The 14545-nt window shown below is 45.4% G+C and overlaps 1 protein-coding gene across 1 annotated transcript in view; it reads right to left on the reverse strand.

Moving 5' to 3' along the window:
• Positions 1 to 14545, reverse strand: part of St8sia2 (ST8 alpha-N-acetyl-neuraminide alpha-2,8-sialyltransferase 2) — a 74533-nt gene that overhangs the window by 25483 nt on the left and 34505 nt on the right. Inside the window, exons 2-4 of the mRNA XM_021198314.1 lie at positions 11378 to 11440; positions 7124 to 7252; positions 1641 to 1898 (exon numbers count right to left, since the gene is read on the reverse strand). Of these exons, the coding sequence (XP_021053973.1) occupies positions 1641 to 1898; positions 7124 to 7252; positions 11378 to 11440 (450 nt within the window). The remainder of the gene's footprint in view (positions 1 to 1640; positions 1899 to 7123; positions 7253 to 11377; positions 11441 to 14545) is intronic.

Genomic DNA, 14545 nt, shown 5'->3' on the forward strand with positions numbered 1-14545 from the left:
GCTGTGACCTCTAGAGACTCTTTACATTCAGCCTGGGACCCCAGCCCCATAGGATAATGCCAACCATGTTCATCCAGGGTGGATCTTCTCTCCTCAGTTAGGAGTAGGCCTTTGCATGGCAGGGGAAGCTAACTGTTGAAACCCATCACTCATATCAAAGTACAGGGTCAGGACCTGCAAGAGCTACACTAGGTCAGAAAGGCTCCCTCACCGCTGTCTGTACTCTGGTGGTGAGCTGACCCGGGGAGGACGCTTTACCCTGTGTCCTCCACTTTAACAGCTGTCCCCTACGCCTCACCTCTCTGGCTTCCAGTCAGACAAGTTCCTACACATTTTCCTCTTCAAACCCTCTCTTAACCAATCTTTAGACCGGAGGGTTTAGGAATGTAGAGGCAGAGCTGTTGGCTCTGCCAAGCGCAGAGAGACCTGGTCAAGGAGAACAAATGTGTGTCTCGGCTCAGATTTCTGCCAGGGCTGGGACCAGGTTGGGATGAAACTTGAGGCACCATGTGTCCTACTTTTGACAAGGAGACAGCAATGCTTTGTTTCTGTGTTTGTATGGCTTGAGGGTCAGGTACCAGGGCCATGGGTAACTGTCACAATGTCTCCAGTGATGGCAAAACAAGCGCTGATATTATAGGGGAAATGATGGCTGAGTTTCTGTAACACCTTTTCATTTCCTAGGTTTTGACTCCGGGAGTCTAACGTTACAAGTGGAACCTTCTAGAATACTGGGAAGAGTTTCTCAGCCCAGTAACTATCCATCCAGATTTTCTTATCCCTTTTGTACCAGGTTCTGTTTAGTGTTTTCAGAGAACAAGCTGTTTCTGTAAGGAGCCAGACAATAAATATTCCCAACTTTGCAGCCTGTATGTGCTCTGTATTTCTTTAGCAAAAACACCCCAGCTTTGCCCAGAACACTATTAGCAGGGTGAGGGTGGGCAGGAGTGGTTGTGTTATAATAAAGTTACAAGACATGCTAAGGGTCATAGTCTGCCCATCTCTGTACTCTCTCTCTCTCTGATTCCCAACCTTAGATACAATCCAGAATCCCTTAAATTCCCTGGGTCACAGAGAATTCCCTGGTCCGGTCCTACAGGTGATTTAATTGATTAGATGTACATTGTGATTGGAGACAAGGTTCCCTGTGATGGCTAATCTTCATTGTCAACATGATTGGATTTGGGCACACACCTCTCAGTATGCCTATGAGAGACATTCCAGAGAGATCTAACTGAAGAAGGAAGTCCCACTATGGGATGTGTTACACTATCCCATGGGCTGGGTTTCCAGGCTGAACAAGATGGGGGAAAATGAGCTGTGCAAACACTCATCTGCTTCTTCACTGCAGATGCAATCCAGCAGCTGCCTCAAACTAGTGCTGCCATGCTTTCTCCATCATGATGGACCCTCAAACCCTGGGCTGCAAATGAGACCTTCCTCCTATAAGCTGCTTTTGTGTGATGTCTGGTTCACAGCAATGAGATAAGCCATTAATTCTCTCTCAAAGCCATTATGACAAGCAATGAAGGTTGAGAACAGGATGTGCCCAGTTAATGTGGCTTGTTTCAGCCACATTAATATACTTCCATATACCTGCCATTCAGTGCCACAACCCTTGCTTGCCAGTGGATGGTTACCTTATGACAAAGCTGTGTGTGTCAATCTCCTGGCCACAGCCGCTGTTCAGCAAGACCCCTGAGTTGCCCACGATGGCACAAGTCTGGAAATGCTTATTCTTCAGAGGTGAGGTTCTTGGGAGGAGTTCATAGAGGTTCTGGGACACGTTCATTGTGCTGTCTCGATCAAAGATATAATGAATAATGTCTCCAGGCTTCAGGGTCCCCTTAAGGACAGAAATATCCTTCTCCGCATCCAAGAACTTTAAAATTTGCTTCCTGTGAAAACCAAATGAAGAAAGACTCCATGCTGCTAGATGCTCTGTACTGGCTCAGATGTTTTATCCTGTGTCACCTAAGGATGCTGCAACCCAGAAAATATGGTGAGCGCACCCAAAGCTCAGTTGCCCTCAGGAATGCTCCCTAAGCTTTACAGAAGTCCCTAGAGCAGTGGCTTTCAATATTCCTAATGCTGTGAACATTTATTACAGTTCTTCATGTCGTCGTGGCCCTCAACCATAATTTATCTTTTGTTACTACTTCATCACTGTAATTTTGCTACTTTTATGAATCACAGTGTAAATATCTAATATGCAGGGTATCTGACCTGCCATCCTTGTGAAAAGGTCAAATGTCATAGGTATCTCAACCCATAGGTTGAGAACCACTTCCCTAGATGGGTTGGTGTTGCATAAACAGCAGGAAACCTTTTTTACTGGGCAAAGGCAGTTCTTTGGCCCACCCTTCATCAAATTGTCTATCTTAGGGGAACTACCATCTAACAGGAAGATCTAAAAGCATAGCGAGAAGCTAGAGTAATGTACGCCCTCATTCCTCATTGCCCTCTACTTTTCCAGGAAGGCTTCTTTAGGCATGGGCACTGGGGAGGGGTGGGAGGTGGGGCACAGGTAGATGGATCTGTGGAACTGTGATGGAGAATCATTGCTTCCATCTGTGTGGTCCTGTGAGCATGGCCTCCTGGTCTGTGCACTGGCCCATTTTGTGGACTTGTTGTTATTCCTCTGATTGCTGTCTCCTGGGGTTTATGAATCGTGACATTCCCCCTGGTACAGAAAAATGTTCCTCTGTGTGTATTCGGAGGAAAGTGATCAAACTACAGCTCTCTAGGTTCCAGGGTAAGTCAGATGTAGAGGGAAAGTTCTAGAATAGCACGGGGTGAGACCAGAGTCATGTCTGGAAAGGAGTAGATGTCTCCATGAAATTACCATGAGAGTTTACTTCTAACACAGCCTGTCTCTAGGAGCCTGAGTACCAGCGAGGAGGTCACTTACAGAAACCTAAGGACCTATATGTAGCTTATAGGTCATACCTATAGGATGATACTAATGGACATATTAATGTGTGTGGGGGGAACAGCACTCATACCACCAACAACATTAGGAAAGAACCAGAGATAGCTAAGGAACTGAAAGCAGAGAATCACCCCCCATTGGTTGTCCAATGCCAAATGATCAGCCCTGAAATGATATACAAAGTATAAGTAAGTATAAGTGTCAGTATAAGTAACATACAGACTCAGCCAGTTGTGTCTATATACTTAGGAATTCTATCTATCTATCTATCTATCTATCTATCTATCTATCTATCTATCTATCTATCTATCTAGACATACACACACACACACATATGCGCGTGTGCGTGTGCACACACACACACACACACACACACACACAGAGGTAACAACAATTAAGATGCAGAGGCCACAGTTTGAAATAGAGGATGGCAGTGGGCACACGAGAGGACAGCGGTGGGCACAGGAGAGGACGGCAGCGGGCACAGGAGAGGACGGCAGCGGGCACAGAGAGAGGCTTCTGGAGGGGGTTAGAGAGATAGCACAGTTGGTAAAGTGTTTGTCATGAAAGTCCCATCTTCAGAACCGACATTTAAAAAATCCAGGCACAGTGGCGTGTGCCTGTGATTCCAGTCCTGGAGAAGTGAAGACACACAGATCTCCAGGGCTCAAATGTTAGCCAGTCTAGCCTACTCAACAGGTTCCAGGCTAATGAGAGACTGTCTCAAAAACTAAGGTGCACAGCTCCTGAGGAACAAGGTCAGAGGTTGACCTCTGTCCTCCACAAGCACACGCCTACACACAGATGACAGACAGCACACACCTTTAGTCCCAGCAACTGGGAGGCAAAGCTAGGGGAATGTCTGAGTTCAAGGACAGACTGGTCTATATATGTATATGTAAATGTATATGATGTATATTTATATATACACCATATACATATATATCTAACACACACACACACACACACACACACACACACACACACATATATATATGAGAGAGAGAGAAAGAGAGAGAGAGAGAGAGAGAGAGAGAGAGAGAGAGAGAGAGAGAGAGAGAGAGAGAGAGAGAGAGAGAGAGAGAGAGAGAGAACACTGGCTTCTAGAGCCATCTAGGGAGAATAACTAAAAACTGCTGTGGCTTTAGCCACAGGTTAGTGAGATTTGCTGCTGTGCATCTGTCTTGTCAGTTCCACTGAGTCCCAGAGGAAATCACGTGGCTGTTTGGACAGTGTAACGGGGTGTGTGTGTGTGTGTGTGTGTGTGTGTGTGTGTGTGTCGGCTCTCACCTAGGTGGTCCCAAAAGAGGTGCTGAGAGAGAGAGAGAGAGAGAGAGAGAGAGAGACAGAGAGAGACAGAGACAGAGACAGAGACAGAGAGATATAGACAGCTAGGGATTTCTGGAAAAGTTTCTTGACAAACAAACAAAAACCCACCACCACCACCACCAAAAAGACAGGACAGTGATTTCAGTCATACAGGGAAGGGGCTGCATGCTTGGGTCAGCTGATCTAATTGCATCTCCTGCAGCTAGGCCCCATTAACAGGCCCAGGGGAGCTTGTCTCCATCCACAGAATGCTCGTGTGGCTTGCGAATATGTGACTCTACCTGGATGTGCATTTGGTAACCCTGAGCCTTGAACCTGCAAAGCTTGAGAGGTATATACTCCGAGGCAAGTCCCAGGAGGTTGCACGTCTAGATACCTGGAAGCGAGGATGATCTAGAAGCTGCGGCTGATACCTGAAGAAGCCTGATTCTGTCAGGCTCCAGGTCAGATGATGACGGATGCACATCCAGGCTTGGGATGTTCTGAGGTAGCCAAGGGACAGCCAGAAGCCCTGGGGCATGGCATGCTCCACCCATTAGCCACTGCACATTAGTGACTGGAGTCTCCAGGAACCGTGCAGGGGGAGAACTACCTTGGCTGAGCACTTCTTACTTCTTAGTGGGAAACAAAAGCGTTTTATTTACTACACTTCACTAAAGATTATATAACTTGACATACTAATATGGTTTGGAAATTGCTAATATCCCTTGCAATTACTTACCCCAAAGTATTTAAAAGCAAAGAAAGCCCCCAGAAAGCTCATAAATAAATACCTCTGTGAGGGAATTAATTTCTAACTAATTATGAGAAATTACAATCAATTATTAAATATCATTCCAAATCACTTACAGAATCTTTTATTGTGAATAATTTTGGCAACTAATTGAGTGGAGGGAAATTCCTTCTCCCTCTGGGTGGAGGCAGATATTGTTCCTTCTACAGTGGCTGGTGTCTGCAGACTCCTTATGGAAACAATGGTCTGCTCTTCATCACAAATGGGGTATGTGTGTATGCATGCGTGTGTGTGAGTGTGTGCATGTGTGTGCACATGAGTACACATGAACGTGTGCGTCTCTCTACTTCTCATCTTCTTTTCAGAGTTCCTACAGAAAAGGGCCAGAAGCTGCTGAACCTATAGCTAGGTTCTGGGTATAGATTTTTACCCTCATGTGCTATAGTGGGGAGCATGGAATATGGTGGCAACCTGATAGATATGGCCAATTCCAAATCTTTGGGGCCCATGGATGTGATTTTACTCAGAAACAGTGTTTCTCAAGATTAAGGATCTTGGGATGAGATCATCTTGGATTCCCTATGGGCTCTAAATCCATGGACCACATCCTGTGAGAAACAGAGGATGAGGTTGTACTGGCTCAGGCGACGGGGCAGAAGAGATAGATATCAGGGTAATGCAACCACAGGGACACCCGGAGTCCCAAGAAGCCAGCAGAGGCAAGAAGGCTTCTCCTAGAGCTGCTGGGGCAGTGCTCAGGACACTGGCCTCTAGAGCCATCTAGGAAGAATAACTGCTGTGGCTTTAGCCACGGGTTAGTGAGGTTTGCTGCTGTGCATCTGTCTTGTCAGTTCCACTGAGTCCCAGATGAAATCACATGGCTGTTTGGACAGTGCAATGGGGGGGGGGGGGTTGTCGGGTATCACCTAGGTGTTCCCTAAAGAGGTGCTGAGAAAGGGTGGTCCCCGTGGCAGCTCTTCCAGCTGGCTTCTCAGTTCCTGGGTTCCCAGATGTCAGTACTCTTTAGTCCTATGCTCTTTTTTGTCTTCCTGTGGAACATCTAGAGCTAGGGGGTGGAGCCACCAGATGTGGCAACTCCCTGCCTCTTGCTACATTGTATGGTGCCCTCCACCTTTGCTTCAGCACGCTGATGCCCTGCAGGATCATCAGCCCTCCTCACAAATACCATATTCAGACTCTGCGCGTGCAGGATGCAGCATGGCACACTTGACAAACTCCTACTTATTCTTCAAAACTAGACCTTTCCTAGTAGCCTTCTTGGACCCCTTAGAAAATAAATAGCTCTCGTCAGTGCAATCTCCTTAACTTCGAATATTTGCAAGCTACAGTACTGCCTGGTGTGAACACCCTACTGAGTTGCCTTTGCTTACTTTTGTGTTTTTCTGCCTAACATGTCTATTCATGCCAGCAGCCCGGGCTGCACAGCTCAATGCCTAGAGGGATGAGTAGCTGCCGGGTGGATCACAACAGCACGTTAACCCAGATTCCCAAGGGATGAAGTTATAACTTCTTTCCGTGCCTACCACCCAAGGATGATTGCAATCTGAAGGCACCAAGGCAGGACAAAGAAACCTTTTCTTTTTTTCTGGCTCAGACAGGTCGCTCTGTTGTTGGTCTACCACATGTCAGGTCAGCTCTGGATCTCTCAGCTAGAGTTGTTGTGTTCTCCTGTTAGTGGCGGTGAGGACATAGGATTGCATTCTACAAGGGCCATGGGAGGTGCAGACAGGTGAGGGACTGTCATAGAACGGGGACACAAATATCAGGGTGAGACAAACAAGAAGCAACTCTTTGTATTGGAGAAAGAGGCAAACTGTAACCTGAGCTGCCTAGAAGCAGAACTCCTGGCCTGACCAGAGGACCCTGTGGGGTAGGTAGGCTCACCCAGGACCTCCCCTTGTCCAAATGGCCACATATTCACACGGGGCTTGTCCCAGGTTTTGATATTTAGTTGATCATTTAACAGATGAAACCGGTTTCCTCGGGAGGGATACAGTTTACTTCTATCCTGGCTTCTTTAAATAACAGAGAGCAGCAGTTTGGAGGCCCCTGGCAGAGTGGGCCAGGCCAGCCCCTTCCTCTCTTGCTCCGTAGTGACCGACCGATACCTGATCTTCAGAGAGAGTGTCTGGTTGTGTCTCCATTTGGATGAGGCTGGCTGGACGTTATGCTTAAGGCTTTCATTACTTCTGTCAGCGACAACTGGCGGCGAAGAGCCATTTATTGCAACTTCAGCTCTGGAAGGGGGAAAAAGAAACACGGATGTAGAGATGATCTGTGAGCCTGCCCATGACACGTACGTCTAATAGTTCTGTTTTTGCACGGGCTTGAATGTAAACTTCACAAGAGCAAAATTGCCGTTATTACCTGAGAAGGGAAGTCTATTTATCTTCTAGAATGCACGAGCTCTCTCCCCCAGGAATAGCCTGTAGATGCTGGTTCTTAGAAACAGGAAGTGGAGTTCTACAACTGCTCTTCCCTCCCTCCCATCTCTGCTTCGAGGGAACTAGCCACTGTCTGCCAGGACCGTACAGTTTCCTTTCTTAGCTACAGTGAAGACCGCTCACAAGGGGAAATCATAAACTAGTACATGCTGGCCCACAGACTTCACAAAGATAGCTAAGCCCACATAGGTCAAAGTCCTGTGGTTTCACCCCTTTTCCCTCCTTCCTGTCACTTTCTTCCTTTTAAAACTTGTTCAAATTGTGTGTGTGTGTGTGTGTGTGTGTGTGTGTGTGTGTGTGAAGGTGACAGGACAAGGGGCAGGAGTCCAGTCTCTCCTTCCATGGGTCCTGGGAATTGAACTCAGATCGTCAGCCTTTGGGGCAAGTGACTTTGATCACTGTGCCATATCATTGGTCCTTCTGTTGCTATTTTTTTTTTCTGATAGAAAAATCATCCACCTATGATAGATTTATCAGTCTTGTATCTGCCTGTCTTACTAGACTTCAAGTGGGGGATTTTACTCATTCACTTCTCCATTTCATAATGGTTTAACATAGCAGGTATCCAATAAATAACCACTTGTTGAATTTGGCATTGACATTGGTCCTGAGAATCCTGGCATGGAGGAAGGCGCTAGCTGGCTTTGTATTCCTGAAGCAGATCGCAATGCTGGATATAAACTATCTTTCTGTCTGACTCAGGGACAGCAGGGCCTTTTGATCTCAGACGCTTGAAACCTATGCTAGTAGGTTTCTAAGAAACCAGGCTACACTGATATCTTTGAAGGTGGTCTAGAAGCCAGCCTGCCTCCTGCCAGTGCACAGAGATACATGTGGGTCACATCCCAAGTTCCTTCTGTCTAGCAGGCAGCACATTCTCTCCGTTAGAATAATAAGTGGGTTTGTAATGCTGAACGCTATAGCCTTTGAGAGTTCAAACCAAACACCTCTGTCCTGGACATTTATCTTGGAACAACCAAGTTCAAAAAGATAAAATCCTGTTAGCGATGCCTGAACTCAATACTCTATTTTGCTTTATGCAGGTTGGGAACAAATTCTTTTAGGGTCTACCCTGTGTGTGTGGCAATGCTTGGCCCATCTGCCCACCTCCGTCTCTCCTTACTCCTTCCCCCTTTGCTTTTCAGCACCTGTTTTGTAGCTTTGAAGAGGATAGACCACATAGCTTTGCAGAGGATACACCATGAAAGGATTCAGAGTGTGTATCTAGTACACAGGCTTAAGGGAACTTACAGAAGAAAACAGAAAGCCCAAACCTCCAAATTTTATGGTATCATGGAAGGAAGCTGAAGGTATCATGGAGAGATTTTTTTGCAAACTGGGCAACCATGAGAAATCCCCTTACCCCTCTGGTCTACAGTTTAGATCTTTACAGAAAGACGACATCTAAGAGGAACATACCAGGCACTGAGGTTCCAGTGTTCTTAAAGGATTACTGTTGTTTCCTACCACTGGGAAGGCCTCCAGGGGGGCTGGTGTGGCTGTATCCCCTCTGGTACTGTCTTCTACGTGTGCCTAAAGGAGGTTGTTAGGTATCTTTCTTAACTGTTCTCTGTCTTACTTTTTGAGGCAGCGTCTCTCACTGAACCTGGAACCCCGCAGTTCAGTTGGACTGTCTAGCTAGCCAGCCCCAGGGACCTTCCTGTCTCTGTTTTCCAAGTGCTAGAATTACAAGTGTGCACCTCTATACCTATCTATAATTTTGTTGTTGTTGAATATGGGTCCTTCAGATTGAACACATCTTGAGCTTGTGCAGCAAGCACGTGACCCACTGAACCATCTTCCCATCCCTGGTACTTACTGCCAGCTTCTGCGTGGCTAGAGACCCCAGCAGTAAACTCAGGACCATGAGTACAGCTGTCACATCCTAAGACTCCCCAGTATTCACTGAAACGTGCATTAGTAGGAGTGAGTGACAGAAACATCTCCCTGTTTGGAATAACATGGTCTTTCTAAAACCATCATGGCCGGTGTCTCATGGGTTTGGCCCTGGTGATGCTCCCCCAGAAACAGGGCATTTTGCATGGCATCAGGCACACTCAGGAAGAAAACTTTGGGGCTTTGGAATCACGGAGGCTTGTAGTGGGGACCTGCTCAGATTTCTGTAGGTGGGGGTCTCCAGACTTCTCTTAGGTACAAGGTGGTAAAAGAAGTGAAGGATCCAGGCACTGATAATGATAACATTCTAAGTCCCAGCTATCCTATCATACATAGCTAGCCTTGCTGTGAAACTTCACCCTGTGGCTGTCTGGGTAGGGGGCATGGCAAGGTCTCTTCAGGTTTCTGGGTTTTGCCTTCATGTCTATATGATAAAGGGGATGGCTTAACTATCTGTAGGGACTACCTCTGTTTACATGATTTATATGTTCTGTACTATACAAAGTCAGCTGGTTGACCGAAGGAGTTTAGTTCTCTTCCATAAATATGCCCTTTAGGGCCCAGGACATCTCTCAAACACTACAGGTTCATTTTGAGATTAAGTTGATTCACTTTTGAACTTTACCCTCAGTCACCACTCTCTGATGCTATCAATACATCTAGTGACAGCAGCAAGTGTCTGATGCATGAATTGATCATCTCAGAAATTGGCTATACAGAGCCTTACAGTTTGCAGTTCTAAGTGGCTGCTTTATTAATTGAATTGCATGGTGTACTAAGACCCAGAGGGTGAATTTACTTGCCTGAAGCCCTACCTAGAAAACTCAGCATTGAATCCAGGGCTGCCTGGCTCCCAAGACTGCTTAGTTCTCAGACTCAATCTGGCTCTGCCTCCTCAGGTTACCATGGAGACTTGGGCTTGGTGGACAGGGTCACCTGTCTCCAAAAGGGGACATTTCCCCATAGTAAAACAGAGAGAAGTATAGGAATATGTGGCTTTCTTTATTTTGGCCGTGTTTTCATTTTAGACAAAAGATATGTTTGATTTGAAGTGCCATATGGTTGAGGCCATTAGAGCTGTAGAGCAATGATGGTGAGCGAGAACAGTTTCTCCCTCCAGCTACACAGGGTCAAGATCAGACATATTTTATAGGTCAGGCATGGTCAAAAGACCTGAAAAAAAAAAGGAAGAATGACAAATGTGGCCTCTGAATGTTGTGGACCTCTTGTTTCCAGCAGTATCAAAACAGGACATTGAGGAAGTTAAACAGGAACAGCTATTGGAACAATAGCCTTTGCTCATGTTTAAGATCTCACTTCTTGCCTCCCTGCTCTTTAAGCTTGGGCTTTGAGACAGAGGTCAGAGCTATGGCAATCATCATTTTGTGGAGAACGGAGAATTAGAAGCATGGGGCGTCTGCGGCGAATCTGAGTTTGTTGCCTTACGAAGCATCTGCACAGTTCTCTGCACCAATCTGCCCCGTAGCCAAGGACTGTCCTGAAGGCTTCCAGTCATACTATGTAAGAGTGCTCTTTCAGAATTTAGAGTGCACATCCAATAATTAGAGTTAACATTACTTAGTTGACTCCCTATGTATTTTAAGATGTCTCAGCAAAGTTCTCGAATGCTTTATTCCCATCTCAATCCCCAGACAAGCCATCAGCTACAGTGAAATTGGATTAAAGTCCTAGCTTGCTTGAGGGGCTCCACTGCTCAGCAAAAATCCAGGTTACAAGTAAGTTGGTGGTACTTCAAGCTCTACAAAGTGGGTGGGCTCTTTTCCAGAAGGTAACTTTTACCCATCTGTATTTCCCGTCTCCACAACCTCTCTAGCCCCATGGACCATTTCATGTGATCTCCCATTGACAGCTCCCCTCAAAAGTGATTAAGGAAATGCAAACCCCAAGAAATGAAACAGATCTATTTGCTAAGTAAGAAGGGCACCATCCAGCAAAGAGGAGAAGCAGATTAATAGCTGCCTTACAGCAAAAACAAATGAACACAAAATCTAATTTACAAACCTATTAGATTTGCTATGTAAGCTGTTCACAGCTGATCTGATTGTACCTCTGCCTCCAGAATTCCTGCAAGACAAAGGAAATGCATTATTTATAAACACAGCTCTTCCTTGCAAAGCCCTCTTCAATCACCAGGAGACCCCAGAGCTCACCTGGGGGACTACAGAACAAAACCACCTTACTCTGAACTTTCCATAAAGGGCCATGTCTTGGTCTCAGCCATAGCCCAGGAATTTCATGGGGATTCGGAACTTTCAGATCCTCCCATGTCCCAGTTGAACACTTGAAACAGAGGCACCCATTCGAGACTGGTAGTAGATGCCTCTGGAGGCAGTCTCCCTTGGCTAATCCACATGATGACACGATTCAGTACAGTGTAGCTTTTGCACCAATGTGACTCAGTATCACTCCCTCTCCTCTCTTGCCTTCTTTCATGGGTGGTGAGATGTTGTTCTTCATATGTACCCTAAACTCAAGACACCAGCAATTCAACAGAGGCAACAAGATTAACTCAGCAGTGCCCCTAGCCAAATGTGGCAACAATCTATCCTTTAGAGGCAGGATAGATAACATTAATAGTGTTGCTGTGTGGAATGGAGGAGGCAGGAGGCGAGTGAAGAGTGAATGGGGTTCTTTGTTTTAGAGAACAGGCTCTTGCAATGCTCAGGACTTTTTATCCATTTTTTTATCCAGCTGTCAGATTCTGTCCGATGGCCACACAACTTCATCCTATCTTGCTATTGTATTGGCTGGGTAAAGCATGAACGTGTGTCCTTGGCTCCACATTTTGAGCCTGTGTTGTAGAAAAGTCATATATGTCTATTTTTTATTCATTCAAAATCCCCCGGATTTCTAGGAGGTGTGGTTAGGAAGGTATCTTGTATTGTACTTGTAATTTAAAGGTTCTATGGAACCTTTCAGAGAAGGGGCTGGTGTACAGCAAAGAATTGGCATCCCAGTGAAGCTATTCATCTGGGGAAACTATCATTAAATGAGGATTCTCTGGGAAGAGGTTATGGCAGAGCAGTGCACTAAATTTATATGTATATTATCACCATAAGTGCACATACACACACACACACACACACACACACACACACACACACACACACACATACACACACACACATATGCACGATCTGCTGAAGTGCAGTTTCAACCTTACTTAATGACAGTCAATAGTCTATTTAATAGCCACATAATTGGAGGCAGCAAGAGGGCCTTTAGAATTTCTCCACCATCAAGTTTTACCCCTCAAAGCCTAGTTCTTTATGACACAGAGTATCTTACTGCCTATTCTAATTTAATGTCTAGTATTTAATAAATTAATTACGTTTTTTAGTCTCTCCACTCTCCTTGGAAGGCCGACATCTTTTCCTTCTGATTTGGCTCCTGGTAACATCTCCCAGGTCCCCATCTGAATCCCCTCTGGCTGACCCCGGTTGCTTTATTTGATGTCCTGTTTCTATCACTGTGCCTTCACATCTCACCCAGACCCCAGCCCTCAAAGCAGCTTTCTTCAGGGGCAGGAAGAGTTCTTGGGCTAGACAGAAAGTCAAACACGGCCTTTGAAAGTGCAGTGATAGTCCAGGACTAAGGAGAGGTTAAGGAAGCAAAAGAGGTTGTCTAGAAATACCACATGTAAAAAATTGATACGTGGTGTTTAAAAGCATTATCAAAGAAAAATTAAATAAATGGTTTGGAATAGTTGCCTAACAATCTTGGAAGAAATAATTTGAGCACCTTCCTGTGGCTAGCTAAGTGGACAACAAATGGGTTTAGCTGGTTATCCTGGTTTAGCTGGTTATCCTAGTTTAGCTGGTTGTCCTGGTTTGCATCTTGTTGCTATGAGGAAACGTTTACCCAAAACAACTAAGGTGGGGGACAGGGACTTATCCCCTTCTTACAGCTCCCAGGTCATGGAGGACAGCTGAGGCAGGGACTAACAGCTCTGGAGGAACTCTGCCTCCTGGCTGACTCTCTATGGCTTGCTCAGCTGGCTTTCTCCATAACCCAGGACCACCTACCTGCCCATGGGTAGCAGTATTGCATAGTGAGCTGCACCCTCCTAGCAATCATAATCAGGAAAGTGTTCCACAAGCTTGCCCACAGGCCAATCTGATGAAAGGTTGTATCAATTGAAGCCCCCTTCTTCCTGGATGATTCTAGTTTGTACTAAGTTGGCAAAATTAACCAGCATACTAATGTTCCCCAAACCAGTAATTCTCACATCTTTATAACCAACTTCCCGTATCATCTATGAATACTATTTTTTTTTAATTTAAACTTTGAGATGGAGTCATCTTTAAAAATGCCCCTTTGTCCTAAACAAGACCACCCAGGAAACAGAGGTGTGATATATCAGCCACGTACTTATTTACAAAAACCACAAAACCATCACTAGGGAAGTATTTATTAGAGGAATTCTTGAAGTCATCACCACAGGGAATAGTGGGCATACTTGCATCTTCTTTGGGAAAGACTGCATAAAAGAGGAAAAGACTTACAAGAGAAAGGAAACCTGAAATGGGGTTGCCAGGAGCAGGAGTGGGGAACGGAATGCTGGTGGGCATGCTCCAAATCCATTGAACTTATGTCTGGAGTTACCAGCGTATGGATAACAACTTAAACAAACATAACAATTGGGTTAAAAATGGCAGGGTATTTATGAAGTCTTTGATTAGGGCTCAGGAGTGTGTGTGAAGGGTATGAAGAAGAGGCAATAGGTTCTGGAGAAAGCGCTGCCTTTATCAGAATCTAAAAACGCTGCTTATTCAGAAGGCAAACCCAGCTCACGGAGCCTTTCAGCAAACTTACAAGGACTCCAGGTGAGGAGAATGCCTCATCTCATTTAACTTTTAAATATCATCCATTCAATAACATTTTTTTAAAAATAACATCATAGCGGGTTCCTGGCAAAGCTGAACACATATGGTTCCTGCCCTCAGGAACTTCCATTTTAGAGACATCACAAGAATTCACGCTCTCCTTTTCCCCCACTTCATCTTAAGTTCCCAGTTTACCCCTCCCCCCACACACACACACCAGGAATGATGTTTTGTGTTCTTGTGGTTTCAACCAACTTAGGACAAAAGGATACTTAAAAAATTCATGTCTACTGAAGCTGAACAGACTTTTTTCTTGTTGGTACCCAAACAGTATACAATAGCA

This window comes from Mus pahari, chromosome 1 (assembly GCF_900095145.1).
Source record: "Mus pahari chromosome 1, PAHARI_EIJ_v1.1, whole genome shotgun sequence".
In the NCBI taxonomy this organism is placed as follows: domain Eukaryota; kingdom Metazoa; phylum Chordata; class Mammalia; order Rodentia; family Muridae; genus Mus; species Mus pahari.